General features: G+C 41.8%; 1 protein-coding gene, 1 long non-coding RNA gene and 1 other non-coding gene across 3 annotated transcripts in view; 1 reads left to right on the top strand and 2 right to left on the bottom strand.

Annotated features, from left to right (window-relative positions):
* Nucleotides 1–379: 379 nt before the first annotated feature.
* LOC136393593 (uncharacterized) lies at nucleotides 380–20437 on the bottom strand. The gene is made up of 3 exons (XR_010749105.1): nucleotides 20306–20437; nucleotides 19352–19402; nucleotides 380–690 (listed from the first exon to the last, which is right to left on the bottom strand). It is a non-coding gene; the product is annotated as an uncharacterized lncRNA (long non-coding RNA).
* On the bottom strand, nucleotides 1693–1768 carry TRNAT-AGU (transfer RNA threonine (anticodon AGU)). The gene has a single exon. It is a non-coding gene; the product is annotated as a tRNA-Thr (tRNA).
* A 531-nt stretch (nucleotides 20438–20968) lies between the features above and the next one.
* Nucleotides 20969–24713, top strand: part of RNFT1 (ring finger protein, transmembrane 1) — a 15534-nt gene continuing 11789 nt past the window's right edge. The window contains exons 1-4 of the mRNA XM_066363147.1: nucleotides 20969–21126; nucleotides 22308–22762; nucleotides 22968–23044; nucleotides 24420–24520. Of these exons, the coding sequence (XP_066219244.1) occupies nucleotides 22363–22762; nucleotides 22968–23044; nucleotides 24420–24520 (578 nt within the window). The 5' untranslated portion in view covers nucleotides 20969–21126; nucleotides 22308–22362. The remainder of the gene's footprint in view (nucleotides 21127–22307; nucleotides 22763–22967; nucleotides 23045–24419; nucleotides 24521–24713) is intronic.

The raw sequence follows: 24713 nt of genomic DNA, 5'->3' as shown, positions 1-24713 counted from the left end.
CCATCAGGGGCCACTGCTCCATTGCTCAGCAACAGAGCTATTTTAGTGCCTGAGGCAAGGCCATGGAGCCATATGGATTCAGCGCCTGGAACCAACCTTGCTTGAACCATTCAAGCCATGGCTACAGGAAGGGAAGAGAGAGAAAGAGAAGGATGGGGGGCATGGAAAAGCAGATTGCTTCTCCTGTGGGCCCTGACAAGGTACCAAACCCAGGACATCCACACGCCAGGCCAATGCTCTACCACTGAGCCAACTGGCCAGGGCCTACTATGTTTTATTAACATAATATCACACAAATAATTTAGGTTGGTCTTTTATATCCAAATATGAAATTATTCATTGATAAATCTGCCCTTTCCAATAAGGCTATGGGGGGAGGGTAAGAGGGATAAAATCAGAATTCTCCATTACTCACCCACTTATATGATTATTTGATGCAGGCACATGTATAATATTTTTCAAGTCACTTTCAATCAGTTTTTTTTTAATTCAGTGAGAGGAGAGGAGGCAGAGAGACAGACTCCTGCATGCGCCCCGACCAGGGTCCACCCGGCAAGTCCACTAGGGGTGATGCCTGCCATTTGGGGCACTGCTCTGTTGATCAGCAAAGGAGCTCTTCTTAGCACCTGAGGCAGAGGCCATGGAGACATCCTCAGAGCCTGGGGCCAACTTGCTCAAATCAAGCCATGGCTGCAGGAGGGGAAGAAAGAGAGAGAGAAGCGTGAGGGGGAGGGCTGGAGAAGGAGATGGGCACTTCTCCTGTGTGTCCTGACCAGGAACTTAACTGGGGATGTCCACACACCAGGGCAACGCTCTAACACTGAGCCAACCAGCCAGGGCCCCCCAAAATATATTCATTAATCATTACATTGAAAATAGCAGCCTGACAAGGTGGTGACGCAGTGGATAGAGCATTGGACTGGTTTGCCGAGGACCCAGGTTCGAGACCCTGAGGTCGCCAGCTTGAGCGCGGGCTCATCTGGTTTGAGCAAAAGCTCACCAGCTTGGACCCAAGGTCGCTGACTTGAGCAAGGGGTCACTCAGTCTGCTATAGGCTCCCAGTCAAGGCACATATGAGAAATCAATCAATGAACAACTAAGGAGCCCCAACGAAGAATTGATGCTTCTCATCTCTCTCCCTTCCTGTCTGTCCATATCTGTCCCTCTCTCTGACTCTGTCTCTGCCACAAAATAATAATAATAATAAAATAATTTATATGACAGTCCATACAGAAAATACACCAAAAGTCATTCAAAGTTATTCAACTAAGAAATAGCATTGTGGTACAGTTCTTTCTAGTCATAATACGTATTTTAATATTCACGTGTTCTTTTTTTTTTTCACATGTATTCTTTTTTTTTTTTTTTTTTTTTTTTTTTTTGCATTTTTCTGAAGCTGGAAACAGGGAGAGACAGTCAGACAGACTCCCGCATGCGCCCGACCGGGATCCACCCGGCACGCCCACCATGGGGCGACACTCTGCCCACCAGGGGGCGATGCTCTGCCCATCCTGGGCGTCGCCATGTTGCGACCAGAGCCACTCTAGTGCCTGAGGCAGAGGCCACAGAACCATCCCCAGCGCCCGGGCCATCTTTGCTCCAATGGAGCCTTGGCTGCGGGAGGGGAAGAGAGAGAGACAGAGAGGAAGGCGCGGCCGAGGGGTGGAGAAGCAAATGGGCGCTTCTCCTGTGTGCCCTGGCCGGGAATCGAACCCGGGTCCTCCGCACACTAGGCCGACGCTCTACCGCTGAGCCAACCGGCCAGGGCTTCACATGTATTCTTAAACAAATATCACACTGACCATTTCTTCTCTTGTGTTTATTTTGATAGAAATCCAGACTTACAGGAAAGTTGCAAAAATAGTACAAAGAACTCCCTTCTACCCTTCACCCAGATTCCCTAAATGTTAACATTTGATTATACTTGCTTTATCCACCCCTTTCCTTCTCCCTCTCTCTCTCTGAAACTTTTGAGAATAACTTAGAGATACAAAGCCCCCTGACATATCAATAGTTCAATATGTATTTTCTAAAAACAAGCAATTCTCTTGCAATAACCACAGTACAACGATCAAATCAGGAAATTAATATTGATATACTACTATATCTAATCTTGTTCATGTTTTCCAATTTTCCCAACAAAGTCCTTTATAACAAAAGAAAATCCTCAGTCATGCTTTGCTTTTGGTTATTTATTTTTAATTTTCAATCTTTCTTAGTGTGTCATAACATTGACGAATAATAAAAACAAGTTATTTTGTAGAATGTCCCTTCATTTAGAGGTGCCTGATGTTTCCTCATGATTAGATTCAAGTTATGCTTTCTTGGCAAAAACACCATATAAGTGATGTTGTGGGGGTTTTTTGTTTGTTTTGTTTTGTTTTGTGACAGAGACAGATAGAGGTACAGATAGGGACAGACAGACAAGGAGAGAGATGAGAAGCATCAATTCTTTGTTGTGACTCTTCAGTTGTTCACTGATTGCTTTCTCACATGTGCCTTGACCGGGGTGCTACAACAAAGCGAGTGACCCCTTGCTCAAGACAGCGACCTTGGGCTCAAGCCAGCGACCATGGGGTCATGTCTATGATTCCATGCTCAAACAAGCGACCTCACGGTCAAGCTGGTAAGCCAGCACTCAAGCCTGCGACCTCAGGATTTTGAGCCTGGGTCCTCTGCATCCCAGTCTGACACTCTATCCACTGCGCCACCACCTGGTCAGACATGTTATGTTAATTTTTTCTTCTTCTTTTTCCAAGTGAGAGGAGGGGAGATAGATTTCCGTATGCACTCTGACCAGGATCCACCCATCAACTCCCATCTGGAGACAATGCTCTGCCCATCTGGGGCCATGCTTGCAACTGAGCTATTTTTAGCACCCGAGGCAGATGCTCCCTGGAGTGAGCCATCCTCAGCATCTGGGGCTGATGCGCTGGAACCAATTGAGCCATGGTTGCTGGAGGGGAAGGGAGAGAATATACCAGAAAGAAGAAGGGGAGGGGGAAGGGTAGAGAAGCAGATGATCACTTCCCCTGTGTGCCTTGACCAGGAATCAAACCTGGGACATCTGTATGCCAGCTGATGTTCTACCACTGAACCAACCAGCCAGTGCCCAAGCTCTCTTTCTTTATACTGCTTTGTTGTTTTGCCCCCTGGAAACTGTCTCTTGATTATTTGTTTGGAACTTGTCCTTCAAGAACTTCTCCCTCAGCTCCTCCTCAGAACAAATACATTTCATCATCAATTTCAAGTTCTTTCCTCTCCACTCTGGGTTCTATCTAGCTACTGACCTTGGCAGAGGGGTGACAGAAGAGGACATGATAGTTATACCAGGCAACAATGCCTTGAAGCTGACGGGGTTAAAAGTTCAGCAGTTTCAAGCAAGTGCAGGGCAAAAGGACAAAGCTCTTTGATCAGAAACAAAGCTTCTTTTCAATAGATCTAAGAGTTTTTGTCATATAAGAGTGTTTTTGACACCCTTAGACTTAGGTAAATAATGTTCCACTGGAGTGTCTTTGAGAGCAGGGTTCACTGGAAGACACCAAGCTGTTGTTGCACTCTAATAATTGTTACTAATCACAAACTATGGAAGGGTATGAAAGATTTACTTATATATGCTTAACTAGTTTACTGAACAATTTCAACTTAAGGGCTATAAACATGGAACTTCTTTTTCTCTCATGGGCCCAACTTGTGCTATGTTGAATCTTTTCCTTCCCTTTAACATCTTGGGCAAATGAACTGAAAACCACTGTTGCATAGATAAGATATATAAATAGAACAGAGAAACAGATAAGATTCAGGATCATAAATGTCCTCTTAAGCCTTTTGGGAACAAATAAATAACACAAATATAGTTAATTAGAATAGTGTACATTTGTAATTTGCCTCTCCAGCATTTATTATTCTTTTTCCAAATCACAGGTAGGGTTATTGTATACAGCTACATATGCAACTTTCTGATCCCTTTTGGATGTTAAAAGTCTAGCCCTTAAAAAATTACTTTGAAACCCTTCAAACTTCAATGTTGCATTTAGAAACATGCAATATTTGGGATAGGCTTATATTAAAATTTATTCATTGTTTATCTGAAACTCAAATTTAATTGGATGTTCTGTATTTTTATTTGCTAACCCTGGCAACCCTAATTTTAACTTCATTTCTTCCTCATCCATCTCACTTCCCAGAGCAGGCTTGCGCAAAGCTTGAAGGATGTGGATGGGGAAAGAGGTGTGGTCTACTTTGGTACTCCTCCCTCTTCACCTTCTGGTCCTGCTCCCCTGCTGTTGGTGGGGGCAAGGAGGAGTAGAAAAGGAAAACATCTCTTTCTCCAACTGGGTATGTAAGTAGGTGGTCATTAATTCTCTGATGAATGCTAAGTGGTCAAGGAAACTATGTCAGTACAAGTCTTCCAAGAAGTAGATGTAACAGAGTTAGGCGTACAAAAGGTTTATTGAGTACTAATACCTTAAAAGATAAAGGATAGGGTAGAGGAAACGGAACCTCGCAGGGAGAACCTCAGACTGTAATGCAAATCTGACAAAGTCTCAGCTAACCAATAGCAAGCTCTGGAGCGAAGGTTGCACATGAGAGGAGTCTTGCATTGGGAAGAAGTGGCCGGTCTTAGTACCCCTTCTTTGCTCTGTCAGTGACGAGGGGCTACCCAGAAAAGGCATAGGCCCCAGCTCAAATGCTGTATGTGATCCTGAAGATGTTGCAGTGAGAGGCTGTCAGTTAACTGCACTCTTTGCAGTGAAAAGCAGTTCTTTCTTGAATGGAGATCTGAACAGCTCACCACCACAAATGCCACAGGTATCTTCTGTGTGCCAGGTGTCCAACTGCCCACTCCTTTCCGAGGCTACTATGTGGGTTTCTGAAGAGCCCAGTGGAGTCAAAGACCAGCTCAGCTCCTGGTCTTTGGAGCTCTGGTTCCAGTTTCACTTCTGCCATCTCTGTTCCCAAATCCTTCAGCCTCTTGCTGATGGAGTACCTCCAGCTAGGGCATAGCTCTCTTGAAGAGACAGCTGCTCCCCAACCCTTGAGAAATGCTCATATCCTTGTCCTGATACAGAGAAATGCAGGCTGCTCTATTAATCCCTGTCTGTCTCCATTTTTTTCCAATATACTCTTCTCTTGCTCAGATAAGTACAGGTGATAGATCAAGTTTGCTGTCCAAACAGATGTGTGGACATCTGGGATACCAAAATGCCAGTCACCCCTATTTGCACCTCTCAAAACACAATTTACAAGTGATCCTCTAAGCATCATCCTTTCACTTGGCTTGCTATGGGGAAGGGAGGGACTCAACCCTTCACCACTGCACTCCCCCAAGGCCCATGGCTCTATTCTCCTGTGGTGCTCGAGAGACCACAGATGTGCTTTCTTAGGTTAGTGACAGGGTCAAGTTTAGAACACACTTCAGGATTGTATGCAACCTGCAGATAAGCTTATATGAAAATCATCCTTTGTGCATATTGTAGCACGAGAAAAACGAACTGAAAACCACTGTTGCACAGATAAGATATATAAATAGAACAGAGAAACAGATAAGATTCAGGATCATAAATGCCCTCTTAAGCCTATTGGGAACAAATAGATAACACAAATATAGTTAATTAGAATAGTGTACATTTGTAATTTGCCTCTCCAGCATTTATTATTCTTTTTCCAAATCACAGGTAGGGTTATTGTATACAGCTACATATGCAAAACTTCAAGGGAGGGACCAATCAATCACACTACAGATTGTGTAAATAGTAACCTTTGGAGTTGTGTAGGCCATAATGTGCACAGCACTCACAGTAGACTTAGCTACCGTCCTAATTTTCTTTTGTGATCCACTGCTCATCCTGTCATAGTCAACATGATCTGATAGGATACTACCCCTGGCCTTGGAGTTAGAGAACATGATGAGACCTAATGCATCAATTTCTCTGACCCCTGGGTAAGTGGCGGGCACATGAACTAAACTTAAACTAATCCAATCAAAGTGGATCTCAATACTCTTGATGGGAATGTACATCCTTATGAAATAATTTCTCAAATGAAAACCTTGACTTTTCTTTTTCACACTAACAGTACCTAATGAAGACAACAACTATGAATTAAATGTGTCCAAATGAAGGACTTATGTTTTCCTCCAAACAATGATAATGGCACCTTCATTAAAATAGCAACTTCCCTTGTTTGGTCTCTCTTGAGCCCAGCTAACACCATTGAGTTGCAAAGGTAAATATGATTTTTAAATTTTTTTATTTATTTATTTATTTATTTTAGAGAGGGGAGAGAGAAAGAGAGAAGGGGGTAGGAGCAGGAAGCATTAACTCCCATGTGTGCCTTGACCAGGCAAGCCCAGGGTTTCGAATCTCAGCATTCCAGATCTACGCTTTATCCACTGCGGCACCACAGGTTAGGTAAATATGATTTTTTTTAAAAACGGTTTCTTCTGACAAAAATGAAGAATGAACTGGCCTGCCACAATCTCTAAATAACCAGTCAAGTCTAGAACAAAGAGACCATAATGTATCAGATGTTCTAAGTTCCCATTACAGCAGGTGATCAAACCTAGGCTCGATGACTACTTATAAAGTAAGTACAGGGGACTCAAACATCCACTGGAAATGTGGAATATTACACTGCCAAGATGATGTCTTCAATGCGATCTTTTCAATAGCAAAGATATTCAAACATATGCACACAAACTTAAACATGGTATATTAAAGTTAAATAGATTGTGCTATCTATCTGCTCCAAAAGTTTTTGGAAGCAGGAGACTGTGAAGATGCTTTCTTTTGCAGGGTATCATTCAACTGTATTGTGACATCAGTGTGTCAAAATTATGAACCAAATTCTTGGGTGGTTTTCTTCACAATTTTGTTGAGATAGCCTACTTCTTTGTGTATTGCTATTTTTATATGTTACTAATTTTACATTTTATGAAGCCTCCTCCCATATATTTTCCCATGTAGCTATCTAAAAAACACATACACAACAGAGTGACTAACTTTTCTTGTCATTTATGTCTTTGCTTCACTAATTTATTTATGGATTTATGGTTCATTGATTTTCAGTTTGAAAAGTAATGTTAAATCAATACTTTGTATAAATTTATGATGATTTGACTATAAATTATTTTGTAATAGATTGTTTGACAGATATGGTATAAAACTCTATTGCCTATAAATGAAAACATTAAGCAAGTTGAGAGCATAAAATCAGCTAGCACCCTAATACAGCAGTTCATGAGTAAGAAACTATATAGCATTTTTATGTGGCATATGGGAAAACTGTGCAGCACAGGAGTTTTGAGTGTTAATTCTACACCTGTACTAAATCTAGTATGTCAGTCTTTTTCTACAGTCCAGCCAGATTTAAAGAGCTAAGTTTTTGCTGCTGTATTGAAAACTGAATTATCTAAGATGCTGGCACTCAGGAAGTTCATCTTCATAAAGCAAATCTAGACCACTTAGCATCTATACATGAAACATGCATATTTCCCACGTACCAACAATAATGATTAAAATGTCTGTGTGTGCCTGACTGGGCAGTGGCGCAGTGGATAGAGCGTCGGACTGGGATGCCGAGGACCCAGGTTCGAGACCCTGAGGTCGCCAGCTTGAGCGCGGGCTCATCTGGTTTGAGCAAAGCTCACCAACTTGGACCCAAGGTCGCTGGCTTGAGCAAGGGGTTACTCGGTCTGTTGTAGCCCCACGGTCAAGGCACATAGGAGAAAGCAATCAATGAACAACTAAGGTGTTGCAACGAAAAACTAATGATTGATGCTTCCCATTTCTCTCCGTTCCTGTCTGTCTGTCCCTATCTGTCCCTCTCTCTGTCTCTCTCTATGTCACTGTGAGAAAAAAAAAATTAGGCCCTGGCCTGTTGGCTCAGTGGTAGAGCGTTGGCCTGGCGTGCAGGAGTCCCGGGTTCGATCCCCGGCCAGGGCACACAGGAGAAGCGCCCATCTGCTTCTCCACCCTTCCCCCTCTCCTTCTTCTCTGTCTCTCTCTTCCCCTCCAGCAGCCAAGGCTCCATTGGAGCAAAGTTGGCCCAGGCGCTGAGGATGGCTCTGTGGCCTCTGCCTCAGGCGCTAGAATGGCTCTGGTTGCAACAGAGTGACGCCCCAGATGGGCAGAGCATTGCCCCCTGGTGGGCATGCCAGGTTGATCCTGGTCGGGCGCATGCGGGAGTCTGTCTGACTGCCTCCCCGTTTCCAACTTCGGAAAAATACAAAAATTAAAATTAAAAATTAAATGTCTATGTGTAAAACTAACTCAAAGTGGATCACAGACCTAAATGTAAGAGTTAAAACTATAAAATTCAACCCCTGGCTAGACAGCTTGGTTGGGTAGAGTATCATCCTGAAGTCCAGAGGTTGCTGGTTCGATACCCAGTCAGGGCATATACAGGAACACGTCTATGTTCCTGTCTATTCTCTCTCTCTCACCCTCTTCCTCTCTCTCTAAAATGAATCAACAAAAAAAGTATAAAATTCACTGAAGAAAACTGGTATGTTTTGTGTCCCCTCAAATTTGTATGTTAAATCCTGACACTCAAATTGATGGTATTTGGAGGTAGAAACTTTGGGAGGTGATTAGGTCATAGAAGCGGAAACCTTCATAAATAAGATTACTGCTTTCATTAAAGAGACCCCAGAGCCCTGGCTGGTTGTCTCAGTGATAGAGTGCCGGCCTGGCATATGGATGTCCTGGGTTTGATTCTCAGTCAAGGCACACAGGAGAAGCGACCATCTGCTTCTCCACCTCTCTCCCTCTTGCTTCTTTCTCTCTCTTTCTCTCTTTCCCCCTCCTGCAGCCATGGCTTGATTGGAGTGAGCAGGCCCTTGGCACTGAGGATGGCTCCATGGCCTCTGCCTCAGGTGCTGAGAAGAGCTCAGTTGCTGAGCAATGGAGCAACACCCCAGATGGGCAGAGCATTACTCCCTAGTGGGCATGGCGGATAGATCCTGGTAAGGGTGCATGTGGGAGTCTGTCTGCCTCCCCTCCTCTCACTGAATTTTTTTAAAAAAAGAGACCCCAGAGAACTCCTTTGCTCCTTGTGCTACATGAGGATGCAGTACAAAAGAGTAGTTTATGAACCAGGAAACAGGTCCTCATCAGACACCAAATTTGCCAGCACTTTGATCTTGGACTTCCCAGTCTCCATAACCATAAGAATTAAACTTCTGTTGTGTATTAGCCACTCATATGTATCTACTGTTGTCTATGGTACTCTGTTATAGCAGCCCAAATAGGTGAAATAAAAAATTTAGGAGTAGCCTGACTGGTGGTGATACAGTTGAACTGGGATGCTGAGGACCCTGGTTCAAAATCCTGAGGTCACCAGCTTGAGCATGGGTTCATTAACTTGAGTGTGGGCTCACCAGTTTGAACTCTATACTTTAGAGCTTTCATTCTAATGATCAAAGAAAAGAAATAAATAAGAATATCCAGGCAGCCTGACCAGGCAGTGGTGCAGTGGATAGAGTGCCGGCCTAGGACGCAGAGGACCCAGGTTTGAAACCCCAAGGTTGCCTGCTTGAGCATGGGATCATACATATGATCCTATGGTCACTAGCTTGAGCTGAAAGGTCACTGTCTTGAAGCTCAAGGTCGCTGGCTAATGCAAGGGGTCACTGGCTTGGCTGGAGCCCCCCGGACAAGGTATGTATGAGAAAGCAGTCAATGAACAACTAAGGTGCCGCAACTATGAGTTGATGCTTCTCATTTCTCTCTCTTCCTGTCTGTCTGTCCCCCCCCTTCTCTGTCTCTCGCGAAAGAAAGGAAAAGAAAGAAAGAAAGAAAGAAAGAAAGAAAGAAAGAAAGAAAGAAAGAAAGAAAGAAAGAAAGAAAGAAAGAAAGAAAGAAAGAATATCCAGACAGAGAACAGAAAATGCAACGGTGCTTTTTCAGGCTGATGCTTGGTATGTTTGCTGTGCAGAAAGGCCAGTGTGACCAACATGGAATGACTCAATGGGGAGAAATAAGAAATGAAGCAGAGTGGTGGTGGGCAGGGCCAGATCATATAGAGTCATATGCGTACTATTAAATTTTTACTTGCTTGATATATTTAATATATAAACACAACATTTAGTATCTGTAATGTAATCTGTTACTTGCATTACTAATTTTAAAACCCCATGCTTTGTATTATAGGATTGTAAAGAACTTTTAAGGACAGGAAAAGGCTTAATTTCCAATTCATAAAAGACAAATTCAGATATAATCGAATGTACAGTCATGCACTGAACATGTCATTATATAAGTATGTATTATAAGTATACACACACACACATACATATATGTCATTAACAAAGACAAATCAGAAAATAAGACTCATGATATACTTTCTCTCCCACAACGTAGCTCATTAAAGGAAAGACCTTTTTTATTCAGAGTCCTGAGGGTTTTTTTTGGCTTTTTTGAAACAATGTTTATTATTTAAGGAAAAAAAACCCTTAAATTTGAAAAAGTAGAAATTTGAAACTGGCCAAGGTGTGTGGGGTGCCTAACGAAATACATCTTCCTGTGACAATGCTAGTATTTAAGTTGAAGAAAATTTGCCTATAAAACAAATATTGCCCTATATATACTAATTTTTTTGTGGGGGGAATATTTACATTCTCTATTTTCACCATAGCATCTATCTAATAAAACTTGTGTAGGTGTCCATAGGCCTTCTTTCTGGAAGCTCTGCAGGCAGCCTGGTAACTCTATATTTGTATGAAAGCCAAAGAACTACAGACGAGGGGGAAAGCCTAAGGATCAGACCCCAAGAAATTAGCCGAGATTCAGCTTTATTCATAAATAAAGCACACTGAACATTTTGTGGAGCAAAAATTCATAAAAATAAATATAATAATTGTTTCTTCATACATTCTATAAATAAATTATATCATGCCATGGGTAACTATTTTAAATACAGAGTTGTCAAAATTCTCCAGCCTAAATTCACTGACAAAGGACTGCTGTACAATCTTTTAAAAAATCTTAACACCCAATTTGTTTACTCTAAAGAATAGGGCATATAGAGACAAAATCACTTAAGGCCTTATTTTTCCACCTGTAATATAGTCTAGTGCTGGTGTGACTTCTTAAAAGCCCAGTTCCTAGCACCAAATGTATATACATTTGCAATTGTTGACTGACTAGAGTGCCCTCGTGTGTATGTCTGTTGTAATGTTTCAGAGATCTGAAAAAATATTAATCTCAGCAGCATTACAATTATGTCTTTATTTTCCCACTTATAATTATTTCAGGTATCAGTAAATTCTAAGGAATGTGATAATCCTACTAAACCCCACTAACAATTATTTTTTCTTTTAAGCGAGAGAGACAGAGAGAGAGAGATAGGGACAGACAGGAAGGAGAGAGGTGAGAAGCATCAATTTTTTGTTGTGGCATCTTAGTTGTTCATTGATTGCTTTCTCATACGTGCCTTGTCCAGGGAACTCCAGCAGAGCCAGTGGCCCCTTGCTCAAGCCAGCAACCTTGGGCTTAAACAAGAAACCCTGGGCTTCAAGCCAGTGACCTTTGGGCTCAAGCTAGTGACCATAAGGTCATGTCTATGATCCCACGCTCAAACCAGTGACCCTGCGCTCAAACCGGTGAGTCTGTGCTCAAGCTAGATGAGCCTGCACTAAAGCCAGCAACCGCAGAGTTTTGAACCTGAGTCCTCTGCATCCCAGGCCAGCACTCTATCCACTGTACTACCACCAGGTCAGGCTCTTTTTTTTCCTTTTTTTTTTTTTTTTGTTTAGCAAGAGAGACAGAGACAGAGACAAACAGACAGAAAGGAAGGGAGAGAGATGAGAAGCATCAACTCAAAGTTGCAGCATTAATGGATAAAGCATCTATCTGGAAATGCTGAGGTCGCCAGTTCAAAACCCTGGGCTTGCCTGGTCAAGGCACATATGGGAGTTGATGCTTTCTAGCTCCTCCCCCCTTCTCTCTCTCTGTCTCTCCTCTCTTTCTCTGTCTCTCCCTCTCCTCTCTAAAATAAATAAATAAAAAATAAAAATTAAAAAAATTAAATTTAAAAAAAAGTTGCAGCATTTTTAGTTGTTCATTGATTGCTTCTCACATATGCCTTAACCGGCAGGCTCAACTACCCCTGCAAAACTACTCTCTATATATAATTTAAAAAATGAAAGCATATATCCATATAAAAACTTATACATAAATGTTAATAATAGAATTGCTCCTAATATTCAAGAAGTAAAAAACAATTCAAATGTCCATCAGCTGGTGAATGGATAAATGAATGTAGCTTATCCATATGATGGAATATTACTGAGCAATAAAAAGAAGTGAAGAACTGAAATATGATCCAACATGGATAAACCTTATAAACATTGTTAAGTGAAAGACGCCAGTCACAAAAGGCCACATATTGTATGATTCCATAAATACAAAATGTCCAGAATAGACAAATCCACAGAAGATAGCTTAGTGGTTGCTAATGGCTAGGAGAATGGGGACCAAAGGGTGACCATAGATGGGCACTGGGTTTCTATTTGGAGTGAAGAAAATGTTCTAAATTTATAATGATGATGGTTACACAACTCTGTGAACATACTAAAACCCAATGAATTGTATACTTTAAATATTTTTTTCTTCTTTTCCAAGTGAGAGGAGGGGAGGTAGAGAGACAGACTTTAGCATGCGCCCTGACCAGGATTTACCCAGCAACCCCCATCTGGAGCTGATGCTCTGCCCATCTGGGGCCATGCTCGCAACCAAGCTATTTTTAGCACCTGAGGTGGAGGCTCTCTGGAGCCATCCTCAGCGTCCAGGCCAAATGCTTAAACCAATCAAGCCATGGCTGCAGGAGGAGGAGAGGGGGGGGCGAGGAGGGGGCAGTGGAGAAGCAGATGGTCACTTCTCCTGTGTGCCCTGACTGGGAATCAAACCTGGTACATGCTCTACCAATGAGACATCCGGCCAAAGCCAAATTGTATAATTTAAAAGGGTAAGTTTTATGCTATGTAAATAATATCTCAATAAAGCTGTTATTTAAAAACACACAGGGATGTTTGACCTCTGGTGGTGCAGTGGATAGAGCATCAACCTAGAATGCTGAGGTCACCAGTTCAAAACCCTGGGCTTGCCCGGTCAAGGCACATATCTCAAGCAAGGAACAACTAAAGTGGAACATCTATGAGTTGATACTTCTCATTCCCCCCTTTCTGTAAAATCAATAAATAAAATATTTAAAAAACAAAACAAGCCTGACCAGAGGGTGGCACAGTGGATAGAGCATAGAGCATCAGTCTGGGACACAGAGGACCCAGGTTTGAAACCCCGAGGTCGCCAGCTTGAGCATGGGCTCACCAGCTTGAGCATGGGGTCACTGGCTTGAGCCCAAAGGTCACTGGCTTGAAGCTCAAGGTCACTGTCTTGAGCAAGGGATCACTCACTCTGCTGTAGCCACCCCCCCCCCGTCATGGCACATATGAGAAAGCAATCAATGAACTAAGGTGCTGCAATAAAGAACTGATGCTTCTCATCTCTCCCTGTCTGTCTGTCCTTATCTGTCCCTCTCTATGTGTCTCTCTCACAAAAAAAAATAACAACAACAAAAAAAAACACAGGGAATGCTGTCTGGTACACAGAAGTGACTTTCAGATTTGTTCTGGAAACAAGAGAGGGACGAGGAAATGGCAAGTGCAGTAACTGATACTAAAGAAACACCAGCAATTTCTAATTTTCTGCTGCCCCATAGTCTGCTAGGACTTGCACCGCTTTCTATAATGCTGTAGGAGAGGCCAAAACAGACATGCCTTTTACAGGGATCATGGCCTGAGCAGAGCCAGCAGTGGCTCAGAGACTGTGTCCACAGCTAGGTGGCCGGGCCTCTGCGCTTCAGTCCAGACAGCTGGGGGGGAAACTGGAGGAAAGATGCCCTCAGATTCTTTCTATTTGGCTGCCCAGGCTCGACTTGACTTCAAATGGTTGGAAACAGATAAATAGCTTGCATTCACAAGAGATGGGTTCTGTGGTCTGTGGAATAAAATGATTAAAGATGGAGAAATTGTATATACTGGGATAGAATTAACCCAGAATGGAGAGCTTCTTCCTAGAAAAGATGATGGCATTGATACTTATAGTGGAGTACAAAAAGATCTGAATAACAAAGAAAATGGGTGAAGAAGAAACTCCTGTACCTGTATACAGGGCCAAATCAACCCTAGCGTGCTCGGTATGGGGCAAGTAACCACTCATGCTCCATAACAACATTTGGTCACCGAGGGACCTCATACAACAGTGATTCCATGAAACTGCAATGGAGCTGAAAAATTCCTATTGCTTGATGCCTAGCCATAGTCACATAGTAGTACAGTCCAATACTCAGGCATTTGTGGTGATACTGGTGTAAACAAACCTACTGTGTTGCCAGTCGTGTACGAGTAGAGCACATATAATTATTTTTATATGATACTTGATAATGATAACTGACGGTTACTGGTTTATATATTTATCGTACTGTACTTTTTATCATTGTTTTAGCATATACTCTTTCTACTTATTAAATAAAAAGTTTGCCGTAAAAGTATCTTTTCTATTTTATCATAACAGCTAAAAGGGGAAATAAACTCACCAAATGCTTATTTAAAAAGGAAATGAGCTAAAAACAACATAGATGTCAGTGGGGCTTAAATAAACCTTTGCTCAATAAGATGAATGTTTTCACAGGGGAGAAAAAGCTTGGTAGCAAAAACAGTTTGAAGTGTTATATGATTTCAAAAGCATTTTGTTTCTTTTTTTTCCTAAGAAGGGAACTTTAAAGTGATTCCCCTTCTCTCTTTTTTAATTTTAAGACTGTATTTATTTTAGAGAGGGGAGAGAAAAAGAGAGAGAAGGGGGGAGGAGCAGGAAGCATCAGCTCCCATATGTGCCTTGACCAGGCAAGCCCAGGGTTTCAAACCAGTGACCTCAGCGCTCCAGCATTTTGTTTCATTTACTGTAGATGGTCAAGCATCATTTTAAAACAGATAGTAAATCTGTTGGATAATAAAAAAATATAACATCTTGTTTCTATTTTCCTATTCCTTTCATTTTATCTAAACTTCCTTGTTTCCATTGTGGGAGAATATTAAATTTACATCAAACTGAAAGGAAAAAAAAGCATGTGGCTATGTTCATAAATTCATGTTTCTAAGCACTGCTACAACTTACAGCCATTTTATGAAAAACATTTCAGATTGATCCATTCTTTCTGGATCTAAACAAGTTGAGAGTTACTTTTCTCATACAAACAGCTCTTTTTTCTAGAAACCTATTTACAAAAAGAAATAAAAAACTGACATAAAAAATTGACTTATATAAATATTTAAAATAAATTTATGCTTGCCTGGCCTGGGGTGGCACAGTGGGATAGAGTGTCGACCTGGAATGCTGAGGTTGTGATTTTAAAACCCTGGGCTTGCCTGGTAAAGGCACATATGACAAGCAATGGGTGAACAACTAAAGTGAAGCAATTATGAGTTGAAACTTCTTTTCCCCCTCTCTGTAAAATCAATAAATAAAATGTTCAAAAATAAAATAAATTTATGTCTGACTGGTGGTAGCACAGTGGACAGTGTCGAACTGGGATGCTGAGGTCTCAGGTTTGAAACCCCAAGGTTGCCAGCTTTGAGAACAGGCTCACCAGCTTGAGCATGGGGTCGCCAGCTTGAGCACAGGCTCATCAACATGATTCCATGGTCGCTGGCTAAGGTCGCTGACTGAAAACCCAACATCACTGGCTTCAGCCCAAGGTTGCTGGTTAAGCAAGGGGTCACTGGCTCAGCTGTAGCCCCCCAGTCAAGGCAAGTATGAGAAAAAATTAATGAAGAACTAAAAGTGCCACAACCACGAGTTGATGCTTCTCATCTCTCTCTTCCCCCCCCCCCCTCTATATATATACACATACATATACATAATTTCCTGTGATTCTAGGTTGACTGGCTGAACCATCTCAGTTGGGAGTGTATGGTCTAGCGTGGCCTCACACCTAAGTTTAGGGCCTTAAATGGAAGCTTAAAATGGTTGGGACATCTGAGGCCTCTCTCCATATAGCTCCTTATCTTCTAGGAGGCTATCCCTGATTTGTTTACATGGTGGCAGAAGGGTTGCCACCGTTAAGAGGGCAAGTTTCAATATGCAAATGTTTTTCAAGCCTCTGCTAAATTACAATTGCTATTATCCCAATGGCCAAAGCATGTCACATGAGTCAGTCAGTCTGGGAGGGAACTAGCCAAGCATATGGCTATAGATAGAGATGAGAAACTGACTTGAGAAGGGGAGCATAACTGCAACCTATTCATTCTGTCTCCTTAGGATCTCTCTAATCTCTTTCTCCCTCTCGAATCCCACTTCACTGATGCCTTCAAGACCTTCTCACCTCTTAACCTCAAATACTGTAATAGTCTCCTAACTGAACCTTACAAGCTATTAGCGTTTTCTGGAAAACACAAATCTGGTCTCATAGCTCAATAGTTTGGCCCTGTCTGGTTAGCTCAATTGATTAGAGCATCGTCCCAAAACACCAAGGATTCAGGTTTGACCCACAGTAAGGGCACATATGGGAAGTGACCAATGAATGTACAACTAAGTGGAACAACAAATAAATGCTTCTCTCTTTCTCTCTCTCTTCCTATTTAAAATCAATCAGTAATAAAAATTTAAAAAACTCAACAGCTTCTCTTTGGCTATTAAAATAAACTACAAATTCCTAAATGAGACCCACAAAATCTTTCATATTCTAGCCACTGCTTTCTCTTACTATTCCATCATAGGCACCCTACTCTTTGAAAAACAAAAAACTAAGTCCTTCAAAAGGCCATGGTATTTCAATACCAAAACTTTACACATAATGTTCTTTCAATCTGGCATGTCCTATTATTGCTTGTGTCCTGGCAAATTTCAGCTTATTCTTCGAGATTCCTTTCAAATGCTACAGGTTTAATGAAGTTTAATGAAGCATTTCTGACTAACAAAGTTATATGCTCCCACTTCTTGCTTCCACTGCATCTCACACAACCTTCAATTATAGTGTTTATTCCAATGTACTATAATTACTTGTTTGGAGACCTGTCTAACCACTATTTCACTGTGGGATGGGGATTATGTCTTTTTTAGTGTCCATCTCTCCAACATCTGGTACAATCCTTAACATTTAGTAAGTACTCTGTAAAAACATTTTTATTTTTATTTATTATTTTTTTTAGAGAGAGACAGAGACAGACAGACAGAAAGGGAGAGAGATGAGAAGCATCAATTTTTTCTTACAGAACCTTAGTTGTTCATTGATTGCTTTTCTATGTGCTTTGACTGGGGGGCTACAGCAGAGCCAGTGACCCCTTGCTCAAGTCATCAACCTTTGGGTTTAAGCCAGTGACCATGGGGTAGTGTCTATGAGTCCATACTCAAGCTGGTGATCCTGCGCTCAAGCCAGTGACCTCAGGGTTGCAAACCTGGGTCCTCTGCATCCCAAGCCAATGCTCTATCCACTGAGCCACCGCCTGGTCAGGCTGTAAATACTTTTTTTTTAATTATTTTTATTTATTTATTCATTTTTTTAGAGGGGGGAGAGAGAGAGAGAGAAGGGGGGAGGAGCAGGAAGCTTCAACTCTCATATGTGCCTTGACCAGGCAAGCCCAGGGTTTTGAACCAGCAACCTCAGCATTCCAGGTCGATGCTTTATCCACTACGCCACCACAGGTCAGGCAATATTTTTTTTTTTTCTGAAGTGAGAAGCTGGGAGGCAGAGAAAGACTCACACATGCACCCGACCGGGATCTACCCGGCATGCCCACTAGGGGGCAATGCTCTGCCCATCTGGGGTGTTGCTCTGTTGCAACCGGAGCTATTCTAGAGCATGAGGTAGAGGCCATGGAGCCATCCTCAGCACCTGGGCCAACTTTGCTCTGCAGGCGTCCCCAAACTACGGCCCGCGGGCCGCATGCAGCCCCGAGGCCATTTATCCGGCCCCTCACCGCACTTCCGGAAGGGCCACCTCTTTCATTGGTGGTCAGTGAGAGGAGCACTGTATGTGGCGGCCCTCCAACGGTCTGAGGGACAGTGAACTGGCCCTCTGTGTAAAAAGTTTGGGGACCCCTGCTGGAACCTTGGCTGTGGAAGGGGAAGAGAGAGATAGAGAGAAGGTAGAGGGGGAAGGGTGGAGAAGCAGATGGGCATTTTTCTTGTGTGCCTTGGCAGGGAATCAAACTCGAGACTTCCACATGCCAGGCCAATGCTCTACCACTGAACTAGCCGGCCAGGGCTGTAAATAGTTTTTTAAATTAATCAATTATAATATGTTTCCAACATTTTAGATGCCAGTAGAAAGAAAATTCATCAGAAAAGTCTGTCACTAGTCAAATCTTTTTTTTTTTTTTTTTTTTTTACAGAGACAGAGAGAGAGTCAGAGAGAGGGATAGACAGACAGGAACGGAGAGAGATGAGAAGCATCAATCATCAGTTTTTCATTGCAACACTTTAGCTGTTCATTGATTGCTTTCTCATATGTGCCTTGACTGCGAGCCTTCAGCAGACTGAGTAACCCCTTACTCAAGCCAGCAACCTTGGGTCCAAGCTGGTGAGCCTTGCTCAAACCAGATGAGCCTGTGATCAAGCTGGCAACCTCGGGGTCTCGAACCTGGGTCCTCTGCATCCCAGTCCGACGCTCTATCCATTGCACCACCGCCTGGTCAGGCTGTCACTGTCAAATCTTGTCACCAACTCAATACTTTTCACTTCTTTGAAGGTTACTTTCAGTCAAGTTATGGAATGGAATACAGTTCCAAGTGAACTAATGAACTTTCACTATGCACTAATATACCTTCAATGTGTTATGAATATTTTAAAAGGAGAATTTAAACATTACATTAAGGTATATAAATGTACTAAATTTACAAATGTATCAAATATACTAAAATTATCAATGTATTAAAACATACTGATGCCCCATTGTGGCTGTAGCTGGATATGTGGGATTGAGTCTCTTTTTTCTGTTTCCTAAATCCTCACACGTTTTAAAGTTTAAAATAAAAATATCCATGTTATAGCTGACATGGTAGGACATATACAAATAAATCTTGAAAAATTCACTACAGCCCAAAGCTTGGCCTTCAGCCTTTGCTATAGACCAAATATTTGTGTTCCCACAAATTCATATGCTGAAATCCTAACCCACAATGTGATGGCATTAGGAAGTGGGGGTAGGTGATGAGGTCCTGAGGGCAGAGCCTTCATGAATGAGATTAGTGCTTTTATGAAAATATGACAAAGAGCTCCCTCCACCCTTCCACCAAGTGTGAGGACAGAGCAAGAAGACCACATTGTGTATGCACCAGGAAGCAGGTACTCACCAGACACCAAATCTGCTGGCACCCTGATCTTGGACTTTCCAGGCTCCCAAACTGTGAGAAATAAATTTGTTCTTTATAAATCACCCAGTCTGTAACATTAAAGCCCAAAAGTACTCAGATTGCCTTCCTGACCCAGAAACCTAATTTGTTGAGGAGACAAACATTAGTCAAGACTTATATTCATAGAGAATTATGAATTAAAAAAAAAAAAAAAGGCCAGTATTTTAATTCATAGTGAGGAGCAGATCTAATACTTGTTGTGTGTGTGTGTGGGGGGGGGGGGGGGGGGAGAATGTGCCTCTCTAACAAAAGGAAATGGTTTGGTAATGAACTAATCTAAGTTACAGTCACAAAATGGATAATGAAGGTTAAACAGTGCTTTGGGTTTTACTGTGATTTTAGGAGAAAATAAGGTGCAAATAATGTCCTGGTCCAGGAGCCTCAAAATCCACACACCAACAAACTAACGTGGGCAAAAATGTTGTGGATGGTTTTAAATCGGGTAGTGACCGATAAAAAGTCAAAGTTTCACTCTTTCCACTAGATACTCAACTCATAAAGTGTGTTTACGTATGCAAATGCTTCCTTTCTGGTGAGGAAAGACTGAACTCCTTGTCCAAATTTACAGTCACATGTCAAAGACTATTAAATTTCAAAAAGTGTGGGAAAACTATCAAGAGTTATTTACTTGATGTGAATACCTATAAAGGCATAAAATTTTGGGGTTAGCATGGAAAGACTATTGGTGATTGTGGAGAGTGGGGGAGATTCATGGAAATACATTTATTATCCTTTAAAATATATTCTGGCCAGGGAAAAAGAGGCAGGGTTTTTGTTTCTTTTGCTTAAGCTTTTTCTTAGTAAACTTTTTGCTTCGGGACAAATTTACGTTAACAGAATTACAGAGAAGAGAGCACAGAGTTCCCCATAGCCCGCAGGAGCCAAGGTTTTCACCATCTCGCGTCCACCTCCACCCCCACTTATTCTCTCCCCCTCTCGTCGCTTCCGCTCCTCTCAGGTTTTGGCAGGGCCGACTTCACACAGGACAACTTTGGGAATGTAACCAAAACCCAGTTCAGTCCAAACTCGGCCACCGCGCAGCCACACTAGATCAGCGTGACGCTCACGACACCGGGGTGCGGACACCCAGTCGCTCTCGTTCCGCCCACAGACGCGCGGACCTCCGCCAACGTGGCTGCTCCAAGCCCCGCCTGCGAGGCGAGCGCGAAGCGGGGCCAGAAGGGTGGGCAGGCAGCCTCCAGGGGGGAGGTGTGCAGGGCCCTGGGGGACGAACCGGGAGTTGGACCCCGACTTCAGGCCCCTGCTCCCGGGGCAGGTTCTCGCAGCCAATACATGTTTAACCTCAAAACGCCCAGATCGCAAAGCCGCGTGGCGGATCACAAACACACACGCACGCGCGCGCACACACACACACACACACACACACACACACGCGTGCCCGCAATTTTGTTTAATGCACACGCCTGGGGGGTGGGGGGGTCTTCTTAGGTGCAGCCCACTGCTCTCCACAGCCAACAGCTCCGGGGGCCCCGTGACCGCCAGCTGGCCGCCTCACAGCCCGCCCCTCGGCGCGGCGCGCGGCCGCGGGCCCGCGCGCGTGAGGACGTCCGGGGAGCGCGCGCGCCGCCGAGCTGGGCCGGAGTTACCCGCAGTGGGGCTTGAAGGTGATGGCGGTGACGGAGCGCCGTGAAGCCGCATCTCCCGCTCATCCTGCGGACGCTGCCGAGGCCTGGGCCCACTCGTCGTCATGAGAGGTTAGTCCTGGGAGAAGCGAGTGGGGGCCGCGGCGAATGAGCTCTGGGGAGAGTAACTGAGACACTCTAAGCTCGAACGTGGGTGGAAAATTCTGTCCTAGGGATTCTAGAGTTGTTTACGTTTACTTTCTTCCTTTTTTTCTCCCTTTTCTTGCTCTTGCTTGGAGGTAAGTGGGAGGGTTCTGTTTTTATTTATGGAAGAGACGCTGAAACTGTCACGTCCAACGTCGGTCTTCAGAGGTTTGAAGAAATGATACCCGCGGCGTCGGAACAGGGGTGAAAAGTTTTAGCATCAGGAACTAAAAGTCAAACCTCCCTACAGTAACCGAAAAAATATATATTCAAACCGAGGGATGGAATAGAATGACCTGCTGTTAACCCTGGTTTCCTCCTACAGAGGACAGGTTGGGATTCCCACTCTGGCATCATTGACAGCTGCCCACACTGATCGTTTAGGGATCCTTTCGTGACACCCCCGCCCCCACACACACCGGTGCCCATTTTTAATGGGCAGACTGTAACTATCCTTATTCAGATTAGTGTTACCTAGCAATTCTATGGTTACTCCCAAGTTTCCCTATTTTAAAGGTATTTGGGTAATATTTGGGGTACGGAAGGTAATACCCTTGGTATTTATTGGAAGCCTTTTCATTGGCTTTGGGATAGCTGTTTTAACATAACACAGATTTATAGGTAACCTAAGTGAAATGTTTATTCTCCCTGATGAGACTTAATAGGCATTTAATTTTTTTTTCTTCCTAGCCTTTCCAAGCATTAAAAAAATTGATCCTTTTGAAATGTATTATCTACATTGGAGATGAAACTGCTCCAGTTGGGCAGAGTAAATGTACTTAAGTATTAGAATATGAATAAGTACTAATGCTCACATTATTCCCATCTACTGGGCACCCATACTCTTTTGCTTCTTCCTTCTCATTAGAGAACTGGAGGCATCTGAAGCTCAACTTCTTTTGTAGCAGATACTTCCTCAAAGGCGTGTGTAGGGCAGCAGAGCCCTGGCATTAAGGGAGGAGTCTCATAACAAGTGATAGATAACCTGAAAATAATTCATCTGCTATGATTATCAGCCTATCCTTTAGTGAATAAAAGACTGCGAGTGAGCAACATACTATCTGTATTTAAATGTTCACTTAGAGTATTTTCTGCTTTTTGATTTTTAGAAGACAGAGATCCGAAGCAAAGAAATCTGGATCACAAAAAAAGTATTTAAGAGTCATGCAAGCCAGCTCTAGCCAAATGCACAGTCCTCTAGGAGCTGCAAGCAGTGAGGATGCCTCAGCCTCCCAATGTGTCCACACAAGATTGACAGAAGGGTCTTGTCTTCATTCTGGAGATGTGCATATCCAGATAAACTCCATACCTAAAGAATTTGATGAAAATCTAAGCTCCAGAAACGTAAGGTCAGGTGTTCATGCTTGTACCCATGGATGTGTACACAGTCGCTTAAGAAATCACTCCCATAACGAAACAAGGCAGCCTGATGATACTTCCATGGAGTCTGGAGATCATGGTGGTAGCTCCTTCTCAGAGTTCCGGTATCTCTTCAAATGGCTGCAAAAAAGTCTTCCATATATTTTGATTCTGAGTGTCAAGCTTGTTATGCAGCATGTAACAGGTAGGATATAATAAAGTGTTGAAATGTTTCCTTGCTCACTTCAGTAAATTTTATTTAGTTAGTTATCTACTTTAACCTATGTATTTTAGTTTCTTATTTTCTGCTGGCTTTTAGAATTATAAATGTTTCCTTTAAATTCATGTCATTGTGTTGGCTCTTTGATTTTTTTTTTCCTTGCAATTAACTGGAACTTATTATCTAACAGGAATTTCTCTTGGAATTGGACTGCTTACAACTTTTATGTATGCAAACAAAAGCATTGTAAATCAGGTTTTTCTAAGAGTAAGTATAACAAACAACTAAAAAAATTACTAAATTTTTCCTCTCTGTAGATTATATAATTGTTTTTGAGAGAAATAGGAATTGAGATAGTTTCTTTGACAAATTTAGATAGATGTATTGTAACATCTCTGATATATTGTTTTATTATCTAAATTACCTGGTGTAAATGATCTCTCCTAAAGCCGAATTGTTTCACCTTATTTTCTTTGTTGGGCTTCTGATAGAGAAAGGAAAACTAGACAGAAAGATTAAAAAGTTTAGAATGCACTATTTGATCTTCTTAAGTGCCTTCATGTTTTATGAATTAGTTTAATTTTAATAAGTAATATAATCATTAAAAACTTTAGCTGTTGCAGTGTTAGACTTAAAGTAGTTAAACAAAATGTACGTTGAATAAATGGGTTTTGAACTATTTAGGTCTCTCTTAAAGAAAATTAAATCCAAGAAGTTTTTCCATAACATAAATTAAGAGTCCTATTTAAATAATAACTTGATTGGAAAAACTAGGATTACTTTATAAAATTTCACCTTCAAACAACTTGGAAGGGCAATATCTGTATAAAGGATCATGCATTCTGACCTAGAAATTTGTAGTTAGAACCTATCAAACCATAAAAATTTAACTCAGAGTTTAAAACTAGTAAAACTTTTAATTAAACTATTAATTAAAACTTAATTAAAAAAAATACCTTATTAAATTCTTATTGAATATCTGAGAATTTAAAAATTATACTTATAAACCCTGATAACTTAAATGCATTTTTTAAACATTTTGTTTTGTCAGAGAAGCAAAGATAGGGAGCTGCAGAGGTAAAGTTTGTGTTTGGGTGGGTCCTTTATGTCAGCTTGTATAAGATTTCGCTTCTTTGAAACTAGGTAATGTTTTTATACAGTTAAGAAACTTGTATTTTAAAAAAATTGTTTAACCCTTTGAGTGGTACGAACATTCACGTACGTCCTCGTGCCTCCTGACCATCTAGGCATGAGATAAAAAAAAATTTTTTTTAATGTGTAAGGCAACATTAAAAAAAGGCATATGTATGTCCTTCTTGTTTCCATAAATTGATTATCAAACAAACCTGATTTTAAGTTATAAAACTGGAACTGGAACTAATTTCATTTTTTGAAAAAAATCTCACTCCCGGGGGGTCAGCGAGCATGAAAAAAAACTCACTACTCAAAGGGTTTAAATATGTGTCCTCTTTTGTTCACTAATGACATACAAAACAGCGTGATGACGTACAATTTAAAAAATGTAATAAGTTTAATTAATCAATAACATTCTAAGTTAATAAATTAGTCATTAAAGTAAAATATTTTAATGATATTTAAAATTATGACAAAGTAACAAATTATAAAACTGTTTATTTTTCAGGAAAGGTGCTCAAAGATTCAGTGTGCTTGGTTACTGGTATTCTTAGCAGGATCTTCTGTTCTTTTATATTACACCTTTCATTCTCAGTCACTTTATCACAGGTAATTAGAGATCCAAGTACACAATCACACTTTTTATGTAATAACATATTACTTAGCACTTTGCATATATTTTACTTGCACATACTTATTGTTAGAGTCAATTTTTACCTATCTGTCTCCTTCCAAGATTGAAAGCTCTGAGTAACTTATTCAGAATTATATACCCAGCGCCTTGGCTCTTAGCTGGTGCTCC

The sequence above is a fragment of the Saccopteryx leptura genome, chromosome 2 (assembly GCF_036850995.1).
Source record: "Saccopteryx leptura isolate mSacLep1 chromosome 2, mSacLep1_pri_phased_curated, whole genome shotgun sequence".
Taxonomy (NCBI): Eukaryota; Metazoa; Chordata; class Mammalia; order Chiroptera; family Emballonuridae; genus Saccopteryx; species Saccopteryx leptura.
The sequence above is the reverse complement of the archived record's forward strand: the minus strand, read 5'-3'. Positions and strand labels throughout refer to the sequence as shown.